The following is a 16,501-nucleotide window of genomic DNA, read 5'->3' on the forward strand; positions in this document are numbered from 1 at the left end:
AACCATAGGTTTGAATAAGGAGGACAACAAGCCTAATGTTGATGCCCAGTCTTCAGTTTCTAGGCTCTTCTGTGGAAAGAAGTGTTTTCTTAAGATTCAGACAGAATTCATTTCCATAGAGCATTCTTAATGGCCCCTGTCAGAAGAAAACAGCTGGGAAACATATGGTATCCATTTCCCTGTATCACTTGGAAAAAATTTCACATGTAAATAAAGCCAACATAAAAGAGTAGCCCTTTGAACCCACGACCTTATATGATACATAAATACATTGGTACAATGGTCTCGTTGTACTGGCCCACTAAGTTATGTGGCTTGAAAATTTTTTTATTACATCCTGAGATTCACATTATCAAGAAGTTCCAAAAACATGAAGGTAGTTGGCAATATATGAGCAAATGCTGTCCCTAATAATAAGTGTATATCTCAGAAATGTTAAGGAATATATATATATTCTACTATAAGCTTTTCAGATAATTGATGGATAAAATTAAAGGCATATTTACATATTATAAACTCTGTGTCCACTGTTTCTCTGCTCTTTTAAAAAAGTAAGTAACCATGTGTTCTTGAAAGGAAGAGTTAAAGGCTTGGCAAGAATTTCTGGCAGGCATTAATTTTTTTAGCTTTACATTTTATAGGGCAAAAGGACATATAAAGGATAGAAAGACTTTGAAATTTATAATGGACCAGTTGGAATTAGTCTTTGCCTTTGCATATTTACATTTCATAAATAACTAGAAAATCCAGCTCTCGGTGATTATCGCTCCTCTGAGTTTATTAAAAGGACTTTCGTTCCCTGTGAAATTAAGCTGTGAATCCCTCAGAAGGATGCACTTTGGGCATTTTTAAAGAAATTTACTGTGTTGTACAGAGTGAGATTCAAACTCAGATACTAGCATTTGTTAATTGTCTGCTCTGTGTCAAGAACTGTATACATGTAAGAACCAGAGTTAGCTAAAGGCAGAGGAGCAGCAGCTTAAGAGCATCTAGATACCTCCCCTTCTGGAATATTCTCAATTAACACCCGTTTCATTTGTCTATGATGTGGGAGACCTGGGTTCGATCCCTGGGTTGGGAAGATCCCTTGGAGAAGGAAATGGCAATCCACTCCAGTACTATTGCCTGGAAAATCCCATGGACAGAGGAGCCTGGTAGGCTACAGTCCATGGGGTCGCAAAGAGTCGGACACGACTGAGTGACTTCACGTTCTTATTAGACAGAATCCTGGCCTCACTCCACAGCTGACAGTGTTCTCGTAGGTTCCTGAAAGTCCTCAGAGAAGGATTGCTTTGTGCAGACCCTCTGAGACACAAGCAAAGTTGTGGTCCACTTAGGGGGAAAACTCACCCACCAATAGGTATCTAGCATTCAGGCTTAGAACTCTCACTCTCATTTTGTTTTGACTCTGGAACTTACCGGAATCCTTTGAGAACACACTGTAGTAGGAAGAAGAATGGCCAGGTCTAAATTTAGGGAACTTTAAATCATCTGTATGCTACTTTCACCCCAAGAATCAGTGATAGCAGGGGCTATTGCAGAAGTTACAGTCCCGAATATACGTTCCTCTCAGGTTCCTTTAGTTTTTGGTTGTGCTGTGTGTGTGTGTGTGTTTGTGTGTGTGTGTGTACTCAGTCACTCCATTGTGTCCAACTCTTTGAGACCCCATGGACTGTAGCCTACCAGGCTCCTCTGTCCATGGGATTCTCCAGGCAAGAATACTGGACTGGGTTGCCATTTCTCCCCCCAGGGGATCTTCTCAACCCAGGAATCGAACCCCCGTCTCTTGCATCTCCTCTGTTGGCAGGTGGAATTCTTTACCACCGCACCACCTGGGAAGCCCATTTTTGGGTTGTGCTCACCGGCAAAGAACAGACACACACAGGTACTTTGGTTTAAACCCTTCCCACCCGCTGCCGTTCTAGAGGAGACAGAGATGGGAGATGCCAAGTGGGAAGGCGTATCCTGAAACCTCACCCCTTTGGTGGAGGATGGTATAAACTAAGTGGGAAAGGAGTAAGAGTCCATAAATCAGTGGCCTGCAAGTTACCAGGGTGCAGGGTCATCTGTCTAGTCAGAGGACTGTCCCAGACAGGAAGCTGTATCATCGAGGCCGAGGGAGGAGGCCATTGCTCGGTCAGCCTCTGAGGGGAGGCAGGGGCAGCTGGTCATATGAGGCTCCCTGTGGAAGGAGGTGGTGTTTGTCTTTCACCTCTCATGTGTTGCTGTTTCACTTGACACGTCATCCCAACCAGACACTCAAACACAGACTATACAATCTTTATCAACTTTGCACAGAAATGAGAAGGGGGAAAAAAAAATACTAGCCTGCCTGCTTCACCCTCCCTTTGCAACTTCCTCCTGTTATTTCCAGCTTTCCAAACGACGGAGGGCAGCAGTGACTCTAAAAGAGCATGTTCCCTTGTGGCGTGGCAGTGTGTTATGTTGCTGGTCATATGCCACAAAGCACTGTCAAATGCCCATGAGCTATGGTTGACTTGGATACTAATCAGTCTAGGGTGGGATGAACTCCACTGTGCCTTATCTCCCACGGTCCAGCCAGTCCTGACCATTCCATGCCTTCCTGTTCTTTCCCTGATCCATCTAACAGATCACCTAGGGAATCACTCAGTAGTTCTCAGTTTAAGTTTGCCCAGTATTAAATCATTTACCCCTTCTTTCTCCAAGACTTCATGAGCTCTAAGGGTATACCTATGTGTGTGTGCACAAATGCAGGTACATACCTTCTCTCCCTGAATTAGTTTGGAAGTTTATTAAATGCAAAGGATCCTGTCCTCCAATTCTGTTTTTCAGAGTGGTGACAAGTATCAACATACTGTCAGGGAGGTGCAACCACTCAGGGAATAAAACAGAGTGTCTATCTGGGTTTGTTTTCTTTTGCTATTTGCTTCTACTATTATTTCTACATGAATTAATTCTAAGCCAATACGTGGTAACTTTCTTTTAGCATTCACTGTTTTTCAAGGGTAAGTACAAACTGTTTTATGGTCTACATTCTCTCTTAAATTGTTCCTTAATACCCAGACTTCCTTTGAGCACAACTTGAGAGGATCGTGTCTGCCTACATGGCCATGCTATTTTCAGTGTTTCAATTTAATAGTCCCCTCTCTTAATTTATTTTAAAACAGTGTCTAGCTCTGGCTGGAATTGTGGTGTCTCAACTCTTATTACAAACACGCAGAAGCCCACAGGAATCGCCGATGTGTATAGTAAGTTCCGCCCAGTGAAAAGAGTGTCCCCATTGAAACACCAGCCAGAGACTCTGGAGAACAATGAAAGTGATGACCAAAAGAACCAAAAGGCAGAGTACCAGAAAGGGAATGATCCTGACCCAGGCCCCCAACCCGAGGAGCTTGGCCCCAGAGCTGTCGAGGGCAGCCCCCAGAGGAAGAGCACGGAACCCAGCACCCTGCTGGGGGAGCTGGAACATTATGACCTCGACATGGATGAGATTCTTGACGTGCCTTACATCAAATCCAGTCAGCAGCTGGCCTCTTTCACCAAGGCGACTTCGGAAAAAAGAATTTTGGGTTTATGCACAAGCATTAATGGCCTTTCCGGCAAAGCTTGCCCTACCGGAAGTGCTGAGAGCTCCCCGTCTAACATGACACCATTTTGTGTCCTTTCTCCTGTGAAAAGCCCTCACTTGAGAAAAGCATCCTCTGTTGTCCAGGACCAACAGAAGCTCTCCCCTGAAGAATCAGAGAGTTCTCCTCCTCTTGTTAAAAGTGGCTCTGCTTATGAGCCTGAAAACCAGGGTAAGGACTTTCTACACAAGACCTTCAGTGATCCTCACAGTCGGAAAGTTGACAAGGCAATGGCACCAGATTGCCAGCTCAGGGCCTTCCATCTGCAGTCCTCGGCAACAGACCCCAAACTAGAGGAGCAGATTGGTGGCATGAACTGGACCAGCTCCCAGGGACCTGAAGAAAGGAACGAGTACCTGAAAAAAGTAAAAAGCATCTTGAACATTGTTAAAGAAGGGCAAATATCTCTCCTGGTGAGTATGAACTAATTCAATATACACGCTAACCATCTAGAACTCCAATTCTATCAATTCCATTCACCAGTAACAGAATGATGATGCTTTTGTTCCAATTTTTGTTTAATCTCTGCTCATGGCTTTAGTTGGGCGATGTGACTTTGGAATTTTAAAATTAAAAGGTGTTTAATATAAGGAAAAACAAATGGCTATAGAGGGAGTATTATTTCACTTGAACTGTGCATGAATTCAACTGTAATAAGGACATGTACTCTAAAGTAAAAGCAAAACCCAAAAAAGCCCAGCACTTTAAAAAATATGAATGTTAATGTCTTTCCTTTTGCTTTTCAAATGGTTCCCAATGCTCTCACTGAGTTATTTGTGGGGATGTCAGTTCCTTGCTGATGGGGAATTGCCAGATATATGAACAGAGGGTCTTCTGTTTTATCCTGATCATTATTCAGAAGACTTGGACCAGGATGTTTGAAAGCTTTTGCAGATAGAGACTTACCCTAGAGCTTGATTGCCCTCTGACCCACATGGAGTTTTTATTTAGTTCCAGGTCTGCATGTCTAGGGAGCATGAAGAAGCTTTTCCAGAGACTCTAGACACAGAGTAACATGATGTAAGAAAAGTCTGTTCTGCTTAGGCTCAGAGAAAATTAAACTGAAATCACATTCCATCTGCCTACATTGTTCTTTCCTGGCTTCCAGACATGGATCAAACAGTAGTAAACCTGAGCTGACACTGTGGTGTTAATTAAAGTCTCATTCAAGGAAAATCATCACATCTTGGCCATGTGATTCTACTCATGGTAAAGCTATGCATAGATAAATGTAATGCACTTGGTCTAATACCACAAATTTTAGTGTTATAATAGGATGATATCATTGAACAATTTTACTAAGTAATTTTTTTTTTTTTGGTCTCTTGAAAATGTCTTTTCCATTTCTCCTGGCTCTTCCTCTCTGGTTCATCCCTTTCTTTTATCTTTCCCATGTTTTTATGTTTCCCAAATGATAACACCTCTCAATTTACCCAACAGTCTTTATCAATGAGTCACGCTCAGGGCACTGAACTTCACTCAAGGTGAAGAAACCAGAGTCCAAGTATAGCTTCCAGATGCCCAGGAGTTTGTTTAGGGGTGAAAGTGTTTGGAGGTACCCAGGGGAGCACAGACTACAGCACCCATCATGAGGCTTGCCATCAGAGCCAGCTCTCCAAAGCTCAAGTCAAAGCAGATGGTTAAGACAGGTAGTTCATTCATTTAGCAAACCTACCACAGGGAATAAAGCAGAGTCTGGCCCTCAGAACATAGCAGGAATGGAGGAGACAGACAAGAAACCTGCTGGTTGCCATGAGTTGTTAGAAAGCTGGCTTGGAGCCTCTACAGACTCGTTGACTCATCTCTGTTGCCTGTCTCCCATGAACGTAAGTCACTTGAGCATTCCTGTGCTTTCATAGCAAGGAATTCTGACTTATTACAACCCCGTGACTGTCACCAGGGCTTCTGGAAGTTCATCTCTTCTTCCCAAGGCCCAGAGCAAAACCCCCACAGCTTCTCATTCTGTTTTATTGACTTAAGTTTTCCTCATCTTACTATGTGTACAGCCACACCTAGCTGCCGACAATCTAGACAAAATTCATGACGAAAGTGGAAACAATCTCTTACACGTTGCCGCATCGCAGGGACATGCAGAGTGCCTGCAGCACCTCACTTCTTTGATGGGAGAAGACTGCCTCAATGAGCGAAATGTGGAGAAGTTGACTCCCGCAGGCCTGGCCATCAAGGTACTGGTGGTTGGGGCTGGGCCCTCCACATGTTCCTGTCTTGTCAGATTTCTAGTAAACTGTTAGAGTGGAAAGAGAGAAAAGTGATGTTCCAAGCAAACAGCAAGTGAACCTATTGCATTTAAAAGGTTAACCGTCTCAGTTGCTAACTGCTTTGAGATTTTGAGACTATATTCCAATTTAGGGTAAGCATCAAAAGAGAAAGGAAAACTAATAAAGAGAAAGGAAAATGATCTGTTGCCATTTTAAGAACTTTTGTTATTCATGGTGACTGCAGTTTGGATTCTTAACCACCCTTGGATCTTTGTGAGGCTGTTTCATTTTTTTCCCTAATGTGAGTATAAATGAGCAAGATGAATGGGGAAAAGGTGTATGGTAAGGCATGCTAGCCTAGTACTCAGGAGGATTTCAGAGAATAAAGTGGACCTCTGATGGATTACATCTGAAGTTGAAGTGTCTGCAATATCAGGAGTTCTTTAGAATATCGGTGCCGAGTTTGAGTTTGGCTCTCACAGAGCACAGTATGTTATCTGTCAAAAACTAGGCAAATTAATGCCGACTGGGATAGAGTTAAAACCCAGAAACACTGATACAGGAAAATGTTGTCTTTTATAGCACTGTAGTGAGTGCCTCTGTAAAATGTAACACATCACTAGAAGGTTAGCTATTAAACTAAAATTACTTTTAAGATCTTTGGCAAATAAATGTGGAATTCAATCACATTTATTAAGAAGCCAGAAGTGAAGTTTAGGGAAATATAATACATCTTGTGCTTCTGCATTTGTACTTTGCTTTGCTTAATAGTTATGGCTTCTAAAAGCTGAATAATCATAATTTTTACAAATAGAATTATATTGAAATATACTAGGGGAACTTGCTAGTTTAAAGTCTGTTTGTGAATTCACTAAGGAACATGTTATATTTGAAAAGCAATTTCCTTCCCCTGTATACCTCTTATGCAAATCTAAATTTTTGTATCTTCAATTTATTTATCATTCAGCAAAGTTTTACATTGTTAAGAAGTTGCTTTCTATTGTGTTTAATGTTACTCAGTCATTAGGTTTCTTGATCATATAAGAAATCCATGACCCCAGTGGATAGATATCATTTTTCCTTAGTTGTCAGTGATGCTATGTCAAATAAGAGCTGAACTGCCATCAAGAAAAAAGAAAAAAACAAGTGTGAGTGAAAATTCAGTATAGTGAAGTTAAACAGTGTTTTTGAGTCCACCAGACATTGTTTTAAGGCACTGGCAAAACAAATGTGAATGAGACATAGTCTCTTTTCTTAAGGAATTGATAGCCTGGTGGATAAGGCAGGTAAGTTACCAGTGCAGGATGGTGAATTCAGGATCTAGTCCCATGTCAGAATGCTGTGGGAAGGCAAGAATTGGGTTTGGTAATCAGTGGGAATGTCAGTCATGACTAAAATATTCTTTCAGTGCCAGTGATTGCTGACATCTACCTTGTCATTTTAGTATTTATAAAATACAGTGCTCATTAGTTTTACTCACTAGTGGTGGGTTTTGAATATATCTTAACTACATAATTGTAGTTAAGTCTTCTCTAGTGGCTCAGACAGTAAAGAGTGCCTGCAGTGTGGCAGACCTGGATTCAATCCCTGGGTCAGGAAGATCCCCTGGAGAAAGGAATGGCAACCCACTCCAGTATTCTTGCCTGGAAAAATCCCATGGACAGAGGAGCCTGGTGGGCTATAGTCCATAGAGTTGCAAAGAGTCAGACACGACTGAGAGACTAACACACACACATAATCATATAAAATTTGTTAATTTGTGTGCCCAAATGCTTGTTTTGATAGAGTAAGAATCTTCAAAGTAGAAAGGTACCTAAGAAATTTAATGGTCATTAAGCCAACCCTGGGCAAACTCCTTTATGTTATTCATATTAAGTGTTTGTTTATTCTTAAACTCCTCCAGTCAATATAGCTTCTCTCTGATACAATCAGCATGCAAACTTAGTAATTTTTTTTTCTGCTTTAATGAAGAACATGCAATCAAACCCATAGGACTCAAAAGCTCTTATAGTTTCGCAGTCTCAGGCTTTTCATACTTTATTTCTGGAAAATGATCTGAGAAATGGAAGTGTTCTTTTATTCCTTCATTTAATCTAGAATTTACAAAAGCGGTAAATACAAATATTTTATAACACGTGCCTTGCCTTCTGGCGATCCTGTCCTGATACATGTCCTGCCTCAGTCCATTAGTGTTTTGTGATGGACATTGATGAAATTGAGGGAGTCCCAAGAAGTCATCATTCTTCCATTTTAAGACCTTGTTTTGAACACTGGTAACTAACTGGTGGCGTTTCACCTCGTTAAGCACATTTTGGAGAGCCCTGCTGTCATTAAAGACAAACAGACTTGGTACAAATGTGCAGAAGCTGCTCACATGATACGACTTGGCTGACAGGAAGCAGAGTCAGAGACAGGATATCAAATAAGAAGATTACATTAGAAAAGGGGCTCTGAAGTCATACCAAAGCTTAAGAACATCTCTCCCCATACTTAAACTCCTTAAATGGAACATCATAAATTCTTGCCAGCTCCATGCAAAATTTATTGAGTGCTTTCTCGGGGACCCAACACTAGATACTGTGGGAGTTCAAGGTATTATTAAGTGCCCTTTGGGAACAGTTAAACAAAATGATTGTAAAGAAAGTTTCAAAAAGGTGAAAACAATCTGTTTTCTAACATGGAGCCAGCACAAAAATTTAGAATCTAAACAGATTTGTAATGAAATAACCTTAATTCTCTTTTAATTTCTGAATAAGTCCAAAGACAAAATGCTGGTCTGGTGAGAAAATACATAACCTACTGATTGTCCTTTTTAACATACAATGAGTGACCCAAAGCTCAGAGATGTTAGCAAGTAAAAATTTCCAGCTAGAACTTAATAAGATTTTTGTTTTGTTGGTAGTTCTATTAATGACAAGTGATATGGCTTTCAAACTCATGGTAACGATATAGTATTTCCTTTTGCCTCTCTGGCAACTTTTTATTTGTTTAAATGTTTCTTCTTCGATGAACTAAGCCTAACACATCGAACAGAACATTCTACCCAATAGCAGCAGAAACATGCATTTTTTTCCAGTGCACATGAAATATTCTCTCTTATAGACCATATGTTGGGTCATAAAACAGATCTCAATAAATTTAAAGTAATTAAAATCATGCAAAATGTTTGTCTTTAACTATAATGAAATGCAATCAGCTTTAATAACAGAAGGAGATTTAAGATATTCACAAGTATATAGAATTAACACAGTCCAAAATAATCATTATATCAAAAGAGAAATTATAAGGAAAATTGTAAGCTGTTTGGAGATCAATGAAAATGCAACATACCTACATTTAAATATGCACCTAAAGCTTACTTAAAGGGAAATATATGTTTTGGTAAATGCCTGTGTTTAAAAAAGAAGGAGAAGGAGGAAGATCTCAAATTAATAGCCTAATCTACCTCATAAAACTAGAAAAATACTAAATTCAAAGCAAGCAGGAAGAAGGAAATCTAAAACTTTTCAAGCAAAAATAAATGAAATAGACAATAGAAAAGCAATAGAAAAAATCAGCAAAACCAAATTTGTCTCATAAAAAGCTGCTTAAAAATTAGCAAACCTTTAGTTAGACTAACCAAAGACAGAGAAAAGACTCTAACTGCTATTACTAAAATCAGGACTATTGTCTCATATTTCTGCATTCTGTGTTAAAATACATTGATGTAGACTGTCTTGCTTATAGATGCTCAGCATGGTTCCTTTTCCTTTCTTCATTCAGAGGGAATGAAGCACATTGTATCCTTGGGTTGTTTTATTTTGTTTTTTAAGTTCTCCTAAGAAACACTGCATGCTCAAATTGTGTAATTTAAGGAGAGGCCATAATGAATGATTTATAAGCAAAAGGAGGGTGAATGGATGGGGTGTAGTGTAGGGAGCATGTGAAGGACAGTATAATATATTGGGGTCAGTAACAACCAGAGCGCATTTACCACCCCAGAGCCTAAAAGGGCAGGGGAAGGACTTGAGATAGAGAGGATTGAGTAGAACTGCTGACTTTTGACCTTTGACTGGTTGGTAGGACTCAGCAGACCAGTGGCATCTCCATTAAGGGGGAGTTGGGAACAAAGGGAACCTTAAACACACTCTCTTTTCCTGGTTTCCTGCTACTGCTTTCCATCAGCCAAACCCAGTCAAAAGCCGGGGGCCAAGGGAATCAACTCATAGAGATCAGCCTCCCTGGGCAGCAAGGAGGAAAGAAATGGGAGGAGATAGAGCTGAGTAGGGCACCGGGAAACTATTCAACAGGTACTAATCATGCTAGATGACTGTTCTACATGAGATTAGCTACAAGTTAACTACTTGAAATTCCAGAGTAAGTGAAGAATGAGCAGATTACTTCCCCTGTCTTATTTTCAGTATAGGCCTCCCTGACTTCACACCCACCGTAGTTCTTTTCTCTTGGGCTAAGATCCCACACTGTATAAACCAGGAAAGCAGCTGAATGTCTCATTTGTCTTCTGGAGTTATTATGAGGATCTAAGATAGCATTTTAATATAGTATAAGATAACAGGTATTGTGTGCTTAGGAAGCTGACATGCTTCGCCTCATTTAATCTTTACGGTAACTCCATAAGGTAGCTGCTACTAACCCCTGCTATTTCATAGATGAGAAAATTGAGTATCAGAGAGATGAAGACGCTTATTCAAGGTCTTGTAACTAAGTGGTGGATTAAGGATTTAAATCCAGTCCAAAGTCTGGGTCTTAATGGCTAGGTTGTGTATATCACAGCAGTCTTCCTGGTTTGCACAGTGTGGATTTGAGCACAGGAGAAAAGGACTGTGAGCATCAGGGAAGAGAAGGCTCCTTCAGTGAATGTAGCATTGGGATTATTTCCCTTTTCTTTATTTTGGACTCCTCACATTCTAACTTATCAAGAGAAAAAGCCAGTTCTAAGAGTTAATGGATAAACAAATTGTAGTATATTCATACAGTGGAATACTTCTCAGCAATAAAAAGAAATAAGCTATCTCCAAGCAGTAGCTTATGTAGATAGAAGCATTATGCAGCCTACCAGGCTTCTCTGTCCATGAGATTTTCCAGGCAAGGATACTGGAGTGGGTTGCCATTTCCTTCTCCAGGGGATCTTCCCAACTCAGGGATCGAACCCAGGTCTCCTGCACTGCCGGCAGCTTCTTTACTGACTGAGCTACAAGGGAAGCCCAGGTAGAAAGAAACTTGATGTTAAAGAGTGCATATTCTCTTCTGCTGTGATAGGAATCAGAGTGGTCATGTGGGCAAAGGTGAGCAGTAGGAGAACAAAGGAGAGCTAGAAATGAGGGGGCAAGGGTGGAGATGTTCTATGTCTTCACTGGAGTTGGAGTTACCAGAGAATATACTTGTCAAAAATTCAAATTGTACGTTTAAAAGAGTACATTTTATACTTAGCAAATTATACTTTAATAAATTGATTTTTAAATAACTAATGAAATTATGAGAACATATTTAAGTAAAAACTATGCAGTTGATTTAGAGTAGAAATTACTGGTCACAAGTATGGTATACATTTATTGTAAATGAGTTAAGCCAGAAATAAAAGCTAAAATTCATGTGATTTTTTTTCTTGGTAAAAATGCCACCTGTGAGATAACTTTTAAACTTGAATTACCTTCATTTTTTTTTCTTTTTAATCTAGAATGGTCAGTTGGAGTGTGTACGCTGGATGGTGAGTGAAACAGAAGCCATTGCTGAATTGAGTTGTTCTAAGGATTTTCCAAGCCTTATTCATTATGCAGGTTGTTTTGGTCAGGTATGAAGAAAATTTTAATTATTTTCTCTTTGCATACTGTGTAATCTACTGCTTTTTAAAATTTTAATATATCAAAATCCAAACCTAAAAAATCATCAAAGATATATTCAAAGATTTATAGGCAATGATATTCATTGTAGCATTTTTTGTAGGAAAAAAATGTGTTAAACCTAGATATTTCATGATAGAATATTGGATAAATAATGAGACATTCATATGACAGAATTTTTCAGAAAAATATTCATTATATAATATTCAGTTAAAATATATGATACAAAACTGTTCCTGTAATTTGGCACCAACTTTGAATTTTGAAGAGAAAGAGAAATGAATAATAAGACTAGAAAAAAAAAAAAAAAAACTGTCTCCACATGTTTATAGTAATTATCACTCAGACTTATAAGTGACTTTTATTTTCTTTTTTTATGTTTTTCACTTCTTTCCAAATTTCCTACAATAAACAAATTTAACTTTTATGGAAATGAAAAATAATATATTTTCTTGAACCCAAAATTAAAAAGCAAATCTTTAGTAAGACATTAATTGAGGAAGTCTTGCTCCATTAAAGATAAGCAAAGCAATCACTTACCTAAAATTTTCTTAAATATTTGTACATGTTTTCTTTTCCAAAACAGGCTGTTCATATTCAGTTAAACCATCTTTATTGGGATTTTAATTGTCATTGCTAAATTTTACTTTCAGATTAATTTGGTAATAATTACAACATTGAGTTTTTCTATTTATGTTTGTTTATGTATTCAAAGCTTGTTTTATCATCTTCAACAAAGAATTAGAGAATTAAAAAAAAAATAGATGAGCAATCATGCAAACGAAGTGAGTCTCAGTTACAGTCAGTTTCTACATTAGGAAATCCCAGTGTGAGTAATTGATGTACACAGATTACAATCCAGTGTATACAGTAAAAAATCATCACTAACTCCCTTTGGGAAGGATGAGTATAAATAATCTTTAAAAAAACTGGAACCACAAAATGCCAATCTCAGCCTTAAGAAAATATAAATAAAGTCAGCAGTGCATTAAAATAGATTTAATCACATTTGTTTGTGGCAAAGAAAATTGCTTCTCATTCTTATAACCGTATCCCTTTGGCTTCGTAAACTTTCCCAGTGGCAGTAAATTGTGGTGTTGTCAACAAGAGATTATACTTTTTCGAGCATGAAAATCTCAAATTTATAAATAGACTCAGAATATTGCCACAGCCTTTCTTTAGTGGGGTTCATGTTAGGTGATACCTTATAATATGCCATGGTAACTTCAATTAATATATATATGTACTGTTTCCTATACATACCAAGCACCATGCCATTGGACTTTTGTGTACATTATCTGACTTAGTCTTTAAAACAACGTTATTGGATTCTGTTGTTTTTATCCCTAGTCTATAGATGAGGAGACTGAAGACAGAAAGTCGTTTAAGTGGTTGACATATGGTCTAGTGGCCGGTAAGAGCAAAGGCTGGATCTCAACTCAGGTCCTTTGACTTTGAGGCCAGATTCTGGTTTTTTTCTCCATCCGTGTAAATTTGTGTAGCTTGTTTGCAATGGAACCGATATAGCTGCAGAAGTCCTTTTTTTTAAATAATTCTATCTAACAATATGTTGTGGTATTTGGAGTATCTTAAACACAGCTCATGGTACTAAATTTATGGAATGAAGAAAGAAGCAAGAACATTTAAAATTTGTAAAAGCCACTGTCTTTGAAGTAATTGCTTCATTTTCTTTGTGTATTGCACTTATGAGCCCCAGCCGTGGTGTTCTATGAACTACCATAAGAATTAATAAGTATTTGCTAAAGATGCTCTCTTTTGGCTTAGGCCAGCAGAGGGGAGAATAGTATTTTCAAATGACCACAAGAATTATGAAGACAAATAGTCCTCATAAATCATTCTCAGTATAAGATGAAATTTTATTTATTCTCAAATTGTCTGAATAATTGTTTCACACCCCTGATTTCATTTGCTTATGTAAAGAGGAGTTTCAGATATCAGTGGAAAAGCTGACTGCAGTTTTGGAAGAGCTTGCCAAAGAAAAGGAGGGAAGGATTGCCTTGCTGTTCTGAGACTTTAAGTCAATAATAGGGCATCTGGTATTCTTTGTCCTGGGAAATGTTGCTTATAGGTGCCAGTTTCTCTCTTCACCTCTCACAGCAGGCGTCTCATAACTTTGAAGCCATTGGGATAAAACAAAAGAAAGTGCCATTTCTGGGATTTGGTCAGGTGACAGTGTGGTTTATTTGGCTGGAGAAGAGGAAAATACAGAAATTAGTGACCTTTGCGAAGAGCCATGTCAAACATTTGCTTCATGTTAGTATCAGTCTTCAGATTGTTATTTCAAGTTGATAAGCATTTTTAATGACCTCAAGTACAGCTCTGAGCAGAGTACCCAGCAGTGCCTTCAGGAGAGCATTCCTACCCAAGTGGAAAATGTAGACACCCATTAGGACTGCAAGCTCAGCGCAGCCATCCTACGTCCGCTGCAGCCACTTATGTAACAGATAACCCGTGGAGATGCTGAGCTTGGAACCATCGCAAGCCTAATATTTTCACAAGGAAGACTGTTACTGAACAGTTTTCTAATGGCTTCAGCACATGCAGGTTTTTCTACATGGAGCAGGCACTTGAGTGTGTTCTGCTTTTGTTTCTTCAGTAAATACCTTTTGGAAAGGATAGTACAGAGGAAAATTTCTCTCCTGGTTTATTTTGGTTACCCTCTGCCCCTCCTATAGATTCTTAAAAGAATGGGCTTCATTTGACTCACAGTTGGCATCCTTTTTCTGGTAAAAAATTAACTGTAAGGACTCCAGAACCACGGGGTAGCCAGCAGTTTTTAGTGGTCTCCTGGAGTGATAGATCTTTGGGTAACAGGAATTGATCTTCCTCCTCTTGACACACAAAGTCTCAGAGGGGGCAATTACTTCATTGTCTGATAGTACTTAGCAGAACCAGCCACGGGGAGCATGAAGGTGAACGCGTGAGGGACACTCAGGGAAAGAGAGGGGCGCGTGTTCAGATGGGCCTGCTTTGCTGTCCTGAGGGAGAGATGCTGCTGGTGAAACAATCAAGACAGAATGATCTCAAGTCAAAGCTACCGCCTGTGTAACTTGGACTGTTTTATTCAAATATGAAAGCTCAGATGGTCTCCTTCAGGGTCCCAGTGAAGCTCTCGCCCTCACATGCTTGGGGGCTCCAGCCTGTTTGGCGTGTTGGTCACTGTTTCAACATCAAACTTCTCATTTTGTTTCTAAACCTTTAATGTGACTTTTGGTCAAGAAGTTCTGCTATGGAAACAGCAGGCATCACAGCATTAAGCATTTACTGAGAAAGAACACACTTGCCTATGTGATGTTCATTCTCCATTTTAAATGTTTGACCTGATCAGATTAAAAAAATAAAAGTCACTTTTTCACAAAAGGCTCAGAATTCCTCCGAATGGTCATGAATGGTGACGGGCCTGCTGGTGAGGGGGTTGCTTCCACAGGCTGTGTTAGAGTTTTTCCACAGTTTACTTTTAAAAGGAGAAATATTCTGTTGACTTTATTATTTTGTTGTCATGGGGCAGAAATAAGTAAACAACACTGAAAGTTCTACAGTTGCAGATGAAAGTGCACAGAAGAACCTTTGATCGGCACAAGCAAGAATCTGCTCTCCAAGGCCTTTGAAAAAGCATAACTAGCACAGAGCTCCACAACCCACAGACTGACAGGCAGTTAACGTGATTTCTGTGACCCAAGGGGTGCCAAAGGAGCACGTCCTTTATGGAGTCAGGGGTCATGGGTCATGAGCCGTGGTGGATATTCATACACAGAAGACACAGGACGTTAGCTCCTCAGTCTGAGTTTAAATCCTAGCCCTACCCTTACTAGCCCAGGAGCCTTGTATATATTTCTTTATTTTAAAAGAAAAGATAAGAAAATGTCTCCCTGGACCTCAGTTTCCTCATCTTTAGAATGGAGATAATACAACTTTCTTAACAGGGTTGCTCTGAGATCCAAATGAGAAAAGTCACAGGAAGCCTGTAGTAGACAGTAGGTAAATGTCAGCTATAATGGTTATTGGATACCTTCCAATTTATGATTTTTATTGCTATAAATATTGTTTATTTACCTATAAGTAAAGTATAAGATAAGTTTGGCAAAAAATTTTTTTCAGCCTAAAACCTCTGTGTGTGTGTTAATCACTCAGTGGTGTCTGACTCTATGTGACCCCATGGACTGTAGCCCACCAGGCTCCTCTGTCCATGGAATTCTTAGGCAAGAATACTGGAGTGGGTTGCCATTCCCTTCTCCAGGGTGTCTTCCCAACCCAGGGATAGAACCTGGGTCTTCTGCATTGGCAGGCAGATTCTTTACTCTCTGAGCCACCAGGGAAGTCCTAAACCTGTTCAGTCAATTCTTAGATGTATTATTTTTTCACATTTTACTGTCTCTAGATTCTACATTAATTTTACAATAAGTGACAATATGGAACTATTGCTGGCCTTTTTTTTTTTCTTCACATTTTAGCATCTCAAAAACTGGAATGAATCTTACAATTGATGGCTTGTTAGATTTGATGACTTATAATCACAGACAAAATTGCCTCCTTTAGAACTTACAGTTGTAACAAAACTATAGAGATTTTATTGATAGCAGTAATGCACCTGTGGCATCCTTTTCAATTACATTTTTAACTAGACTGTCCAGCAAAGTTCATAAATTACATGTATTAATTGCCTCTATAAAGAAGTTCCATTGCCTTTAAGAATGCACAAAAAACATTAAAACAGGTTATCAAAAGAGCAGAAAATCCCTGGAAGAGGAAACTAGTACATAAAGTAAGTTTTCATTCATTAGATGAACATTGAATGGGTAGATATAATAGATAT

At 39.1% G+C, this 16,501-nt stretch overlaps 1 protein-coding gene across 8 annotated transcripts in view; it reads left to right on the plus strand.

Annotated features, from left to right (window-relative positions):
- The window catches only part of SNCAIP (synuclein alpha interacting protein), a 163,925-nt gene that overhangs the window by 115,459 nt on the left and 31,965 nt on the right, over positions 1-16,501 (plus strand). For all 8 annotated transcript variants that reach the window (XM_027546966.1, XM_027546965.1, XM_027546967.1 and 5 more), the window contains 3 exons: positions 3,150-4,021; positions 5,615-5,794; positions 11,505-11,618. In XM_027546966.1, the coding sequence (XP_027402767.1) occupies positions 3,150-4,021; positions 5,615-5,794; positions 11,505-11,618 (1,166 nt within the window). The remainder of the gene's footprint in view (positions 1-3,149; positions 4,022-5,614; positions 5,795-11,504; positions 11,619-16,501) is intronic.

The sequence above is a fragment of the Bos indicus x Bos taurus genome, chromosome 7, assembly GCF_003369695.1.
Source record: "Bos indicus x Bos taurus breed Angus x Brahman F1 hybrid chromosome 7, Bos_hybrid_MaternalHap_v2.0, whole genome shotgun sequence".
In the NCBI taxonomy this organism is placed as follows: domain Eukaryota; kingdom Metazoa; phylum Chordata; class Mammalia; order Artiodactyla; family Bovidae; genus Bos; species Bos indicus x Bos taurus.